Genomic DNA, 14,878 nt, shown 5'->3' with positions numbered 1-14,878 from the left:
CGTTGGGTGGGGAACGTCAGTTTCTGGGTGTTGCTGCTTGATCGCTCCGCCTGGTCCATTCCAGGACATTCTCCAAGGAGCCTACACCTCCCTCCCTGCAATGTGCTCTTTGGTTAGGTTCTGTCCTCTGATGTCATTTTCTACAGGCTGGCTTTGGTTCTTCAATAGGCCACCTGTTTGAGTGTTAGGAGGCCCGGGGACTAAATATCATAAGAGCCTTTCATTTGTCCCGGGCAGGAAAACCTGAGCTGTTGACACTCCCCAGAGAAACGGGGAAATGCCTGAGAGTCAATGACCGCCTCTCACCATGCAGTCTCCGTTCACTCACTCGCTGTCTAGTACCGGGCACTGTTGGTAGGTGCTGGGGATGCGGAGAGGAAAGGCTCAGTCGCTGGCTCAATACTTCCCTCTGGGAGGGAGAGAGACGTGACAGGAAGGTTCCCAGCGAGGGTGACGGCTGAAGCACTCCCAGGGCCCAGGGAGGGCGGGAGTGGCTGCCTGGGCAAAGCCGGGGAGGTCAAGCCTGTTTCTCTCGCCTCCATACCTATGTACTGGTAAATATAATAATATTCGTACTTATATATTTGCTTCTATAAATGTAAACTGATATGCTGTAAGCCCCGTGAAGGCATTTCCCAGGGCCAGTCCTATCCGGCAGGTGTCTGGACTGGAAGGGAGAGAAACGGGGAGGAACAGGGGGCAATGAGGAGGAGGGTGCGCTGGACAAGCAGCGGTGAGCGAGTGGCGGGTTCAACGCGTGAAGGAAGGCTTGTTTGACCTTGTCTCACCGGCCAACTCTTATTAATTTTTCACTGTCAATTTTTCTGTGTTTCTCTTTTATAAATTTTGGGGCTTTTCAAATTCTGGAACTTATTATCTAAGCATAGAGCACAGGGTCGGAGAACACCTGGCCCGTGGGCCATGACCCTCGAAATCATCTGGTCTGGCCCTGCCAAGGCAACCTCAGGTAGGACTTGAAATTCAAGAAATATAGGAGCTTTTTTCAAAGCTAATTTTTAAGCCGATAATTTTGTATGGGCCGTGAATGATGCTAGAAATATCCAAATGGCCCTTGGCAGAAAAAAGGTTCCCCACCCCTGATGATAGCAGAACAAAGTACTATTTTAAAGTGTCTTACCGAGGAGGTGGTAAAGGAGTCTGCAAAAAGAGAGAGAATCAGAAGTGAGATTTATTGTCGTAGAGCTGAGCTAATGGTTAATAACTTTTCGGTTTACAAACAGAAATGACAAATCCCAGCTAATCCTTCAGGCTATAGCTTTCAAGTGATGCCTCAGCCTCACAGTGCCCACGCCCCTGAGCTGCGGAAGCAAGGCGTGGGTAGCAAGCGCATTTTCATGATCCTTCTTACCTTGTTTCTCTTAGTGGGTTTGTTTCCTAAAACGTAAGAAGGAACAACAGTGAGTTTACAGAAAATGTCATCGGGCTATTTTTACACAGAGTCACACGGAAATCATTTCCATTTGAATGATCTTGATGATCATGTCAATTAATATATTTTTAAAGATTTAATCGTCACCCCAGGATATGTTTATTGATTTTAGAGAGAGAGGAAGGGAGAGAGAGAGATTGATGGGAGAGAGAAACATCGAATAGGTTGCCTCCCGTACATGCCCTGACCTGGAATCGAACCCACCACCTTTTGGTGTCCGGAATAACACTCCAACCAACTGAGCCACGTTGGCCGGGGCAACATTTATTGCTATCTAATTAGGTACCCAGCACCAAGCTAATGTGGTATCTTTGGCTATTTTAATGACATCACCCAAAAGCTTAGACCCCATGATACTTTCTTAAGGCACAAAATTATTTAGACAACATAAAATGAACTCGCCCTCATTTCACTGTGTATCGGCTTCCCCTTCAGGGCTCCCTGGGTGCCGCTGACCTTCCAGTGAGGCCAGACAGTGGCTGTCCTAGAGGTCTTTTCTCACAGCCACCGCTCTGTCCATGGGGGGGGTCAATTCAATTCACTGGAAACAAGTTCAGTAAAGAGCAGAGAGTCTGGAATTCCGTAGGAACATTCCATTTAAGGTTTCATAGACATCTATCTCTGCTCCAGTGACGGGAAGCTTAGAAAAGGCGATCTGTCTCCTTTTGTTCCCTGACATTACTGAGCACATAGCATGGGGTCAGGCACGGATTCCTGTTTCACACATGTATTGATGCAGCTATTGGGGACTATAATACAAAAAAAAAAAGTTGCTGTTCCCACATAACTTACATTTCAGTGGCAGAAGATAGAAAACAAACAAAAGTATATGATGACAGGTGAGGACAAGGTGCTACATAAAAATGAAGCTGGGTGAGGGACAGTCGGGCCTGGAGAGGGAGGGATGGGGATGGGACTGTATGTTTTCAGTAGACCCCAGAAGGCCCCCTGGATAGGTGATGAGAACAGAGGCCTGGGGAATGCGAGGGAGCGCACCATGTGAATATTTGGGCAGAGGGAACAGCAAGTGCAAAGGCCCTGAGGCGAGATGAGGGGGTTGGTGGTGGAGGGGGCTGCCCAGGCGACAGGGCTCTCACGGGCTGTGGTAAGCACTCTGCCTGAGCCACGGCGCATCTTTTCGATACGCAGGCCAAGTGCTCTGTGTCTTCACTGTAATGTAGGAGGTAGGGTTTTCTCTGGCTTCCTTTCGTATGTAGGGTTTTCTCTGGCTTCCTTTCGTAGTCCCTGCACTTTAAAAATCTGGGTGTGCTATTATCAGCGACAGTAACAGAAATGCCCGAGGGCTTCAGCTGCATCAGACACGCCTGCTCTCGGTAATTATGCCTCACGCTCTGCTCTTCATGGCTTAGAGGAGCGATTCTCAACCTTCATCTCCCAGCACAAAGCTAATTACTAAAATTCTGTGGCACACCAAAAAAATATTATGTTTTTTGCCAATCTGACAAAAAAACAGGTATAATTTTGATTTAGTCACACCCGATGGCTGTTGTTGGGTTGGCTGCTGCCAATTTTTTTATTTGACAGTCTAAGGGAAGAGTGGTCGGTGCCCCTGACTAAAGAGTCAGGTAGGTGTTTGAAAAATTCTGGCTGCACACCGGTTGAAAATCGCTGGCTTAGATCCCTGAAACCCAAGAAGCTAAGAGCTGGAGATGAACTCCAGGGACCCCGCGAGCAGGGAAGCTGGGCCACACAGCTCTGAGGGCAGTCCAGGTGAAACCCGGCCAGGTGCTCGGGGTGCCGGCGGAGGGTGAGGCTGGAGCTGACTTCCTCGGGTTTGAACCTTGGCTCTGCTGCTTACTGCGGGCGGAATCCCGGCAGGTGCTCAAGAAACACCCTGAAATAAAGCCCCGGACTGGAGGGGCCGAGCTTTCTCCCCGGAGGGTGACGGCTGGCGACGCACTTCCTGGGAATTTGCATGTGGAGTAAGTGACTTGGGGCCCTGGGTCCCCGGCTTTCGTTACTGACACTGGTGAGCGATGGAAGATCAGAGGCGATGCGGCAGTTTCCCCTCTTGAGAAGTGCACAGATATTCTCGGGCTCTGTGCAAAGTTTCACGTCTGTCACGCAAGAAGGCTAAATATTCCTTCTTCCAGGTCCTTCCCGTCTGGAAAGTGAACGAAGCAGCCTCACGGCCGCCGGCACGCTCACCACCTGGCGGCCACGTGTGTCATCAGCGCCCCCGGGCTCCAGAGTCGGAGGAGACGGCTCGGTTCAGAGGCTTGGCCGCGGGATCTGTCGGCCCGGCCTGCCCGGTACCTCTGACTTATTGGGGTGAGACCATGAAGAGTTTCCAGCCTCACAGGGCGCGGTGAAGTTAAAGCAAAACCTCCCGAGAAGACAAAAGTATCGTGAGACCGTGTCGGGTCCAAGCAGCTTGTAACAGTTTATTAGAGCTGGGGACGGAGTACCTAGTGAGTCTCTCTTCTAAGGCGTCATAAATCCGAGGCGGGAAGGAACGCAGGCCCCAGGTCCATCGTCTACACAACCACATCTGAGCTGCTTCTGGGCATCAGAAATAATGCTGAACTGCTCCTGAAGCTGCCGTCTCTCGCCTCAGGCCAGTGTCCCCTGTTTCCCACATGCTTAATATAGAACTGGCCAGACTGCGGGCTCCGCCAGGGCCTGGCACGAAAGGACTCGAAACGAAGTGACCTTCTGCCCTGGCAGTTATCGCAGTGCTATCACTGTCTGCTTTTCAATTCTAGCTGCGGCTACTTTATATTTCTCTATCAGGAAAGACATTCGCTGCATCTAGCAGTTATCAGACGCTTTTCCTTTCCTCCGAGCCTGATTTTCTCTGGGTGGTGGCGAGACAGCCAGCTGCCCTGCAGTCTCACTGAGGAGTGGTTTTACAAAGCTTATAGCCTTAACTTTGAACTGAGTATTGTATTAAAGTCTCTGTTGCTTTTGAGCCAGGGGTCGTGTCTGAAATACATTTAGACCTGTTAAGGATGTGATATATAGGATGGCAAATTCCATCATTTTTGGGGTATTTTGTGCTGCTGTGTTCCGCCACTGGGGGGGGCCGCCCCCCCCATCAATTCCTGTCTTCAGCACTGAACCTGCACGGTGCGGATCAGTGGGCTTCCGGTTAGGGAGCAGCGGGGGGGCTTGCAGAATACATTTCAGGTACTAGCACATACAGAGAGCTCTGGAGCCACTGCCACAGTGGACACAGCACTGGGTCCTGGTCTTGGCTGTGACCACTTGCTTGGGGATCTTGAGCAAACCAGTCCTCTTGCTGGACCTCTTTGCATAAAACGAGGGAGTTGAGCCAGGTTCACATCGATGTCACCTCTGACTCGAATTCCTTTGGCATCTAAACTTGTCTGAAAGCCGGCTGGCAGAAAGGTCTTTGGACGGCATCACGTGGAATTCCGTTTTGCTTCTTTTCAAGCGAGCTGGTGTTTCAGGATTTGCATGTTTAGTCACCTCTGCGTAATTCTCTTTCTTGTCTTGGGTGGCTTAGTGTGTCTTGTTATAAATCCAGTCTTGTGTAGGGTTTGCTTGTCACTTCCGAGGAGACTGGTGCAGAGCTTGTGTTTGGTGTACAACCAAGGCAAAGAGAAATTCATTTTAGCTTCCTTTGTTCTCAGCGTTAAGAAGCTGAGCCACACCTGGCCGGTGCGGCTCAGTGGTTGAGTGTCGACCCATGAACAGGAGATCACGGTTCCATTCCGGGTCAGGGCACATGCCCGCGTTTCGGGCTGGATCCCCAGCAGGGGCCCTGCAGGAGGCAGCCGATCAATGATGTTTCTCTCCCTCCCCCTTCCTCTCTCTCTAAAATAAAATAAAAAAAAAGAAGCTAAGCCACACCACATTCGAATGCTACAGCTCTCCTCGTTTGAAAAGACGATGACTTCCGAATCTGTGGTTAACGCTAATGGTTCCTCTCAAACAACTTACACTATGTATATACATACTTTGCCCTCAAGTAAAACTTTTATCCATTTTTAGCAATGAAAATAAAGTCAAGCTTCAGGGAAGATAAGTTCTTAAAATCTGACAGTTTCCAGATAATGTCAGAAGATGATTGTAAGAAAAATGACACAAAATGTACATTAACATAAATCTATAACTGCTCAACTTGATGAAAAACATCACCATAAAATCCTGCTGTTACGGAACCACCCGATAGGTTTTTTTCTATGACATTTGGTGAGAATGAATAAATTATCTGAGGAGGTGTTTGCATCAAAAACACAGAAGTTGGTAATAAACACATAAATCATTGAAGCATTTCCTAGCAAGATGCCTGATCTTGGAAACGGGGGCATTCATATCAATTTCCCCTCTTGCCGCTTCCTTCCCTGTGTAGTACCTTGGAGCTCTGGGTGCTAATGGAGGGCCATCAATTATGGGAGCCTGCGAGCATGCGCAGGAAATAATTCCTATTGAAGTTTTCCAACCCCCCCCCCCCCCCCCCCGCCCAAGCTTAAACTTCTGTAAGCCTCGCTTTCACTGAGGTCCTCTCTGCAGCTTTGGCCTCAGTTTACACTGGGATCTATTTTTAAAATCAGTCCTATTTTTGTAACCATGGTACCCATATACCAGCCAGCATCCCCTGTAAAACTGACAACACTAACTTAACTCTGAGGGATATGTCCTTGTTGTTCTCCCTGAAGACTTTGTTTGCTTTTTGTGTTATGGGCAATTAATACACATAAAGAAGCATAATCCCCTTTTTGCCTAGACTACCGGGAAGCTCAGAGGCAAATGAATATCTCAATCTTACTAGGTAGTGATGTGCACCTGAGGATCCTGAATTTTACCTTTGTTATATAGTCTATGTAGGTTTTTCTACGATTTTTAATTTTCTTCTATTTTACTATGCAAGTTTTTCTTAGCTACTCCAATATCTTTGTGAGACAAGGTAACGTATAGATAAATAAATGAAAGGATAATTGTGATACTGTGATTTATCACAAGAAATGTAGTCTGGTCTTTGTTCCTGTGTCTGGCACAGAGCTCCTAAATCCCTTGGAATTCCTAAATAATGAAGCTATAAAAGTGTCTTTTGTTACGTTAATGAGGCGAGTGTTAGGCCACACCCGCTGTGGGGCTGGTTGCCTGGGTGCGGAGCCATCCGTGTGATTAGAGGGTTGGACTGTTCAGCCCAACTAAAAGCTGGGAAGGGGAGAGGGGCTGGAGATGGAGCTCGGCCACCAGTGGCAATGATTCAGTTACTCTTGTCTATGTAACAAAGCCTCCAAGAAAACACCAAAGGATGGGGTTTGGTGAACACGTGGGGATTCAGGAAGCATGGACTCTCCTCCCCTCGCATGCCCTGTCCTATGCATCTCTCCACCTGGCTACTCCTGAGCTCTAACCTTTTATAATAAACCAATAATCTAGTAAGTAAAATGCTTCTCTGAGCTCTGTGAGCCGCTCCAGCAAACTCATGGAATCCACGGAGGGGGTCGTGGGAACCTCCAACCTGGTTGGATTTTATGGTGACGTTTTTCATCAAGTTGACCAGTATAGCTGGTCGGTCAGAAGCAGGTGGCGACCTGGACTTGAGACTGGCGTCTGCAGTGGAGGTCGCGGAGGTGGTCTGGCAGGACCGAGCCCTTCGCCAGCGGAATCTCAGGTTACGTCTGGGTAGATAGTGTCAGAATTGAAGTGACAGGTAGGACACCAGTGGTGTCTCAGAATCGCTCGGTGGTGCGGGGTGAGAAACCCCAACCACGTGTAGAAATTGGGATCAAAACTGTCCAGTTAAGCGGACACACTGACAGGGAAATAATGCCCAAAGAAGCTTCTGTAGTCAGAGAAGCCAAGGTGGATATCTACAGAGAACTGTCAAGAAAAGAGAGGAACTGCCAAGTCCTGTTCTTGTCCGGTTTCTCCCCGGGACCCATTTCCCAGTGGACCTCCATGAAGGTCCAGTTACGACCTGGAACGTTTGTATCACATGCTCACGGCATGGTCCGGGACCTCTCTCTGCTTCTGGTCTCCTCCTGGGTCAAGAGCATGAAAATACTCTACCGATTCACCTGGGTTAGTGTTTCTGAGGAGTAAAATCCATCTTAATGGAGAGGAGCTCCCAGTCGCGTGCTGTGCACACCGAACGTCGTTGCCACATTTAAGGACTGACGAGGGCTGATATGAAAGCCCCCACTCTGGGGGGTTCAGGAATGGGATGGAAAGAAGGTGGGGATCTGTGAGGTTATGCGGGATGGAGACAGAGATGTACCAGGGAACAACTACTGTTTCCACCATCACAGTGTCCTTCTTGCCTCCACGGATGCGACGGAATTGAACAGCCATAAAGGCCCTGCTCGCTCCTCGTCTGAGAGGAAAGCAGGACTGTGGCAGAGCTTGGGCTCTGGCTGCCCTCGTTGTCCCTTCCACGTGTTTCCTGTTGCAGAGATCTGCTCTTTGCTCCTCCAGGTTCCTCTACCCCCTGCACCCCACTCTCCGCCCTGGCCACCAAGCGGTATGGGCCACGCCGGGGCCGTCCTGTCCTCTGGTTTCTGGTTGGGCTCAGCCCCTGGGAAGCCCCAGGAGACCAGAGGGAAGCTTGGCTGCCACCTCGTGAGGTCCACCTGGGCTGGTGCTGTCCCTCGACCGGCCGTCGCTGCTCCTCTGAAGGCATCGTGCTCCTCCTGGTCTTCAGCGACTGTCCCCTCATCGCTCTGGGCCGGGGGGTGGTGACAGTGCCCCTGCCTTTAGCCCCAGTTCTGGCACCGTCCCTGGTTCTTCCCCTGCGCCCATGTGCCTCAGTAAGTGGTTCCTTTGTAAGTAAACTTCCTTAGATTACCCTGATTGGGGCGTGCCCCCCGTTTCCTGTTAGGACCCTCGCTGTTACACTGTCCCGTTAGAGAATGTGTGGTATTAGTGATATGTGAGACTAGAGCAGCAGACACATAAAAGGTGAATCTGCTATGTCTCGCTGGTGGGGAATGTAAATCATGGGATTGCCATCTTTTCCAGTCGGACATTGTAAGAGAAGACGGGTGCGGGGAAAATAATGGGAGAGGTTATAATGGACTCGATCCTATTAAATTTCTCTGCTGCCCTCTGCTTCGAGCACTACCAAAATTACTTCCCTTCTGCCTCCCACCTGCATCTTCATCTCCAAACTGAGTTGCTTTGCCTAAAGCTTTGATATCTGTTTTCATATTAATTAATCAACATTTTAAAATTAGATTTCTATCTTGTCATGATTTTATTGGGAGTATGCTTAGAAAAATAACTTAGTTATATGCTTGCCACGAGCCATATGGTTTAAAACAATTTCTTTCTGAAATTTTCACAATCTCTTCATCAATAAAGTAAGGTGATAAAAAGGCATAAGATGTGTGAGAATCTTTCTAAAGTTAGTTATTTCGCGAAGGGTGAAAGTTCCTAGATCACCTTGTTTGAGAAAATCCGTGGCCACAAACAAAAATGCGAGAAGATTTTGGAAGCAAAGAACTATGCTTAGATGTCAAACGTTCAGGTTTGACCTTACCTTGAACAGGTTGGCCTCTGATGTTCTTGGAAATGGGTTTGTCCACCTGTAGAAGACAACGGGGCACCATTATCTCTTAAATTGTGGCTATGATGCCGTCTCATGTCCTGCCACCCCGCATGGTTCGATTCCCAAGCATCAGGGCATAGGACTCGTCACTCTCAGAGGTCACCACTGTGTACGGTTCGCAGTCAGTCAGCGAGTGTCAATATGTGTCCCGCTGGGCCAGCGACGGGTGTGGCGACTGCGGGTGGTATTGGTCATAAAACTACTTGGGTCTGAGATCCAACCCTGACTCTTGTTGCCGTGAAACTTAGGAAAGGCGGTTAGCATGTTGAAAGCCTTTGCTTTTCCGTCTTTATTCCAGGGACAACACTCGGTCCGTTCCCGTCGCTGTTATTACGAAGACCGTTGTACGGGATCAAGTACACCGGAGGCAAGTGAGCAGGCAGATCAGCGTGCGCCTCTCTCAGAGGCCTGCGTCGGGGTTTCACCTCCATGGTGTGCTAGCGACTCCCATCTTCTATCAAATAAATATTTATTAGAACCTATTGTAGCACGCCTGCAATGATGCTGGACCATGAGGAAACGAGGGGCATGTTGGAGTCTCCAGAGGATTCAGGCACGTACACAGCTCTGAGTTTCCAACACATGCAATTATAACCCAGGTGTCACTGTAACCCGGGGTTCTCAGTCTCGGAGAACTCACTGTGGGGGCGGGGCTGCAGAATTCTTTGGGGTGGGGACTGGCTGCCTGTGCCTTGTAGCCTGCGCGGTGGCATCTTTGTCATCCACCCACTAGATGGCAGTAATGCCCCCAGTTCTGACAACCGAAAAATGCCTCCAGACATTGCCAAGTGTCCCCGAGGGAGCAAGTCACCCTGCATGAGAGCCAGGGATTAAAGCACTGTGTCGTTGGAGTCAGAGCCTGCGTCCTCCAGAGGCTCCTCCAAAGGCGTGGCTGGGCTGAGTGACACGGCTTAGGTCTCTCTCTGTGCCCTGCCTGAGCATTTCCCGTGACTCTGAAGCTGCCAGGTTGGGCCACTGCCTCCTCCATCCGACTGGCTGCTGCCTCACCTCTTCATCTCCAGCGCTGAGCACAGTGCGGGCACGCAGTCAGTGCTCAATAAACGGAAACCCGCGCAGTAGATTCGTGGTTTAGGACGATTGTAACCAGCCAAGGAGTCTAGATAAACTCTGGCCTCTGTGGGGATTCCTGAAGACCCATTTCACAGATCGCTTCGTCTCAACATAAATGTGCAGAACTAACAGGAATTAGCCCCTGAGAATGAGGTGACAGTCAAAATATAACCTGCTTCTCACGAAACTTGGTTATTCAAACATTGATTATACAAGTGGCTCTCCCTGTCCATCCGCGCTGAGGCCGCCTCCTTCTCCAGTTTACGGACAGTTTCCCTCCCGGCCAAAGCTGTGCTCACGCCCCCATGCCCTTTCCCTCACGTTACTTCATGGACTTCATGTGCCGAGATCATAGTTCCGCTTGCTAAGGGTCTAGCCGAAGAAAATCTGTGTTGTAACAAAAGCTACAAAGGTATTTTGAAGGAATGGAAAACAATAAGAATGGAGGCTTACATTCTGGCCCAGTTATTGAAAAAAATCAAATGAGAATTATCTAAAAAATTCTCCTGACGGCTGACTTACATGTAAAGTGTTGATGAACAGTGATTTCTAGGGAAAGAAAAACTGGTCTTTTGGGGTCAGCATTCTCTGCTGCTTGGTCACCAGACCACAGCCTCTGTCCTGAACCTCCGACCCCGTCACTCCGGAGCTCTTATCTTTGCCTGGATATGCTTTGTGCTCCAGTGACGGTGCCCTGAGTGTCCTTGGCCCCCGGGCGGCCCCTGATGCAGGCCTCAGTGATGGCAGATAGTCGCGGAAAACCCTCAACAGACGTCAGCTCTCCTCCCTTCCATGGGACCATGGTCCCACCAGTCACGGGAGCTAGACAGGCTCGTTCCCAACAAGGTGCCCGGGAATGAGAGAGGGGTGCTCCTGGCTGCCAGGCAGTGCCCCACATGTGTCTGGCTCACAGGGGCGAGCCTTCACTCACCTCTTCCTGCCCGGTCTGCGCGGCCCACCTCTGCCCCTCTGCAGGGACCGGCACCTCGGCACCCAAGGGAAGGGGCGTGTCCACCATGCCCGTGAAATAGCGCGTATCTGCGAACAGAGAAAAACTGAAGTCACACCTTACACGGACTCAGCACATTGCAACTCATACAGTTCCCGCACATCTGCAAGCTCAGAGTCCCCAGAACAAAAGCGTGGGGCCAGCAATCGTGCTCCTACTTTACAGATGAGGAGACTGAGGCGCGCAGAGGAGAAGTCCCCCCTCCGCCCGGACACGCGAACGCCGGGGGCAGGACTGGCCCATCTGGCTTCTGGGCCCCGGGGTTCGCAGCCTTCGAGGCCCGGCTGCGGCACACCCCGTGGAGATCTTCCTAGATCCCACCCGCTCCGTTCTGTTTTATGCATGCAGCACATTCTAGCACGTGTATCTGTTGATCTTCTGCTTCTGCCTCTAGCCTGTGCCCTCCTGGGACCCTGGGTGTGCCCTGTCTGTCTTTGCGCCCCTCGGTCGGTCCTGGCACGGTAGCTGGCACAGGGCAGGCCTCAGCGAATGCCCGGTGAGTGAGCCAAGGAATGGCGCCCTTCTTTCCAGGGTGGTTCTCTTTGGAAGAACTTCGTTGGGTTCATTTCGGGGCCAGGTCCCCCAAATCACAGCTGCCTCTCGTTCCCCTGCTGGAGGGCGCTGCCCCCGGGGCTCAGAGGGTGTGTGGGCCCCAGCTGGAGGCAGGCCCCGGCTGGAACCTGGGTCCTCCTTTCTCGGAACAAGCTGGGCTTTTCCGCCACGGTCCCCGCGGCTCCCACGCTGGCTCCCGAGACACACCGGCCCAGGGGAAAGCCTTCCTTTCACTCCCCGCCTCTAAGCCAACCCTCTCAGCTGTCCCGTGGTGCCCACATCTCTGCCCGCGCCCCTCTGCCCTGCTCGCCGGCCATTCCCAGGGCCAGGACGAGCACCGCGATTATAACCGACAGCTATGGAGCCCGACTCCGCCAGGTCCTGTCGTGGGGACTCGACACCCGGCATGCGCGGCCCCTCCTCAGAACCCTCTGGGATCAGTTCTGTGATGATGACCCCTAGTTCAAGCAGGAAAGCGGAGTTTTAGAGGCGTGCTTGAGGTCACGCCTCTGGAAAGCCACGGAGGCAGGATTCCCCCGGGAGCTAGTTAAGCAGAACCCGCAGCTTCGATGGAGCCTTTTGGGGCGCTAGGCCCCACCCTTACCTGCATATTCAGATTCCTTTATAGGCCTGGCTGGCAGGATTTTCATCTGCTGCCAAGCCTCTGCCACGTGAAGCGTGGGGTCTTCATAGTCGTCATTCCCGGGGTCTTGGGCTCCATCCAGGCCCTCGGCAAGGTTCCTTTCCTGAGCAGGAGGGGACAGTCGAGTGAGTCAAGGGAGCGCACAGCGGCGATAAAGATCCCAGGCTACAGGGCCGGCTGGCGGAGTGGGGCAGGCTCTCTTAGGGGCGAGTTCAGAGCCTGGGTGCTGGGGCGTGAAACTCTCGTGGTAGGTGGAGTTCTAACACTGTCCCCAAATACTCCCATCCTCTGTCATTCAGTCGCATAATTATCTAGGTGCTGCTGTGAGGGGACATTGCAGATGTGATTAAGATGACTAATGAGCTGCCTTTGAAATGGAGAGATCATCCTGGATTAGCTAAGCCCTTAAACGCAGAAAGGGGGTCTATTTGCAGGCGGCAGGATCTTGTGTGCAGAAATCCCAAGGAACCCACTTATTAGTTCTAATAAAAACTGATAAACAATGTGGCAAGGTGGCAAGATACAGAATCACTATACAAAGTTCAGTTACATTTCTAGATACTAGTGATGAGCTCCGGGTCTGAGCACCAGGAGCGGCAGGATTGGGCAGCCGTGAACAACGGCCACGATCGTCATGGAAATTCTGGGTCTGCACCCGTGTGCTGGGATCTGGAGTCGGTGCTGTGCCACGTCTAAGCAGGCAGACTCCTCCGAGTGATCGTTCGGGCATCAACGATCCCTTTTCCTTCCTGGGTCTCAGAATGCTCACCTCTGGCCTCGTTTATAAAAATGGTTTTTGTGTTTGTTTGGGTACGAGAGAGAACCCAAGCGTCACACTGGTCAGGGACGCTGAAGTTCTGAGAGATCTGAGCAGAGTGTCCTGTGATGTCAAGGGCTCAGGGGGAGGAGACAGAGTCCTCTCCAGGCGGAGGGGGAAGGTGGGATGCGGGTGGCTTCAGGTGACACTGTTGGGCTGGGGGGGCTGGCGGTTGGAGAAGCCTGTGACACACACTCGGAAAATCTCTGACGTCTTCAAGTTTCTCCTAAGGTGTCAAATGGCCACGGCCAGAAATAACAGGCCCAGGTACAAGAGATTTTTATGCTGGTCAGGTTCCCTGACCTGGCCTTCAAAAGCAAGAGCTTCTAGCCTTCTTTTACAAGTATAGAAACTGGGACTGGTGACTTCTGAAAGCCACGCAGGTTCTAGGTGCCACAGGAGGGCAGACCCAGGTCTTCCCGCCACACCTCGACTGGGATTAAATATATATTTAAAGTTGTTCTGGACCCTAAGAATGGAGGGCAGGGGATTCTGGGTGCTCCGTGGGACAGCATCCGTAATCTGGGCTTTTAATCAGATGGCAGTGGCAGACAGTGCGAGGCTGGGCCTGGGCCCTGAATTGTTTCTCTGCAGAGAGAATTTCATTTCTTCTCAGCCGATCACAGCCGAGCCACAGAGGCGGGGGGGACACGCCAACTCTTTCTCTGGACTCGCTGACTATTGTTTTATAGTCAATAGCCCACCTCTGTCCAGCTGCCTTGCTGGGTCACGGGGAGGGCATGTGGGGACACTGGAGGAACAGCACCCCCCCCCCATCTAAGGAGAATCTGCACCAGACCCCTCGAGTCTTGCCCACAGGACTGCATAGAAATATTTTGGTTTATTTCTTTCCAGGAAGGGAAAGAGACAGAGTTTTGTTTTAATTATAAAATTTACATCTATTTATCTATTAACCTATTTATTATCTACTGTCCATCTCAGGGGTTTTTCACTAAAAATCCAGGATTCTTTATCCATAAAACTCAAAATTAATAGTTTGTGATTGAATGATTGATTGATTGGTTTTATGTGTGTGTGTCCTGGTGTGACGTTCCATCTGAATTAGATTTTTAAAGAAGTCTTTCGAACAGGAAAGAAGCGATGATTTTACAGGTAGATTCTGTCTGTCTATCTGCCTATGTTTCTATCTATCCATCCATCCAATCTATTCCATACATCATCTACAGATATGCTAGTTAAAACTATTTAAATAATACACATATATAATTCTACAATAAAATCACTTATAAATATTAGCTATCTGAGTTCTGTTATAAATTTTCTTTATTCATTACCATTCTTTGCAAATATTATTAATGGCTTCATCCTGTGAATATAATATATTTAACTACTGTTATATTATTGCATATTTAGCACGATTCCACTGTGCTACCATTTAAGATATATCATTATGAAATATAAATGAGTGTGTTTAAATATTAATCCGAATTCGAGCTTAGATTCTTGGTTTAAATTCCCGACCACGGAACTACTGGGCCAAAGGAAATGGACATTCTTCCATTGCTTGGTGAATATTAAGAAATTGCTTTCCAGAAAGTTCGTTCCACGGGCAAGGCAGCGTCTTTCTCATCGCACACTTGCCAGCACCGGGTGTTGGTATTTTTACCTGTCCGTCTTCACAGCGGCCCCATGAATTAATTTTATCTCCCTTTTATAGCTGAGAAGTCGGCATACAGTTTTATACCCAAGAATGGAAATACAATTTTCCCTGACTGGAAATGAGACATTTTGAAATTTCTTTCCTTTGTTTTTAATCCACCCAGCACCTT

At 50.1% G+C, this 14,878-nt stretch overlaps 1 protein-coding gene across 1 annotated transcript in view; it reads right to left on the bottom strand.

Annotated features, from left to right (window-relative positions):
- Positions 1 to 14,878, bottom strand: part of CLNK (cytokine dependent hematopoietic cell linker) — a 164,623-nt gene that overhangs the window by 29,775 nt on the left and 119,970 nt on the right. The window contains exons 5-9 of the mRNA XM_087828874.1: positions 12,233 to 12,374; positions 10,999 to 11,105; positions 8,928 to 8,973; positions 1,370 to 1,395; positions 1,139 to 1,158 (exon numbers count right to left, since the gene is read on the bottom strand). Of these exons, the coding sequence (XP_087685000.1) occupies positions 1,139 to 1,158; positions 1,370 to 1,395; positions 8,928 to 8,973; positions 10,999 to 11,105; positions 12,233 to 12,374 (341 nt within the window). The remainder of the gene's footprint in view (positions 1 to 1,138; positions 1,159 to 1,369; positions 1,396 to 8,927; positions 8,974 to 10,998; positions 11,106 to 12,232; positions 12,375 to 14,878) is intronic.

This window comes from Miniopterus natalensis, chromosome 1 (genome assembly GCF_054644295.1).
Source record: "Miniopterus natalensis isolate mMinNat1 chromosome 1, mMinNat1.hap1, whole genome shotgun sequence".
Classification (NCBI taxonomy): domain Eukaryota; kingdom Metazoa; phylum Chordata; class Mammalia; order Chiroptera; family Miniopteridae; genus Miniopterus; species Miniopterus natalensis.
Note: the sequence above shows the minus strand (reverse complement) of the source record. Positions and strands in the feature narration are given on the sequence as shown.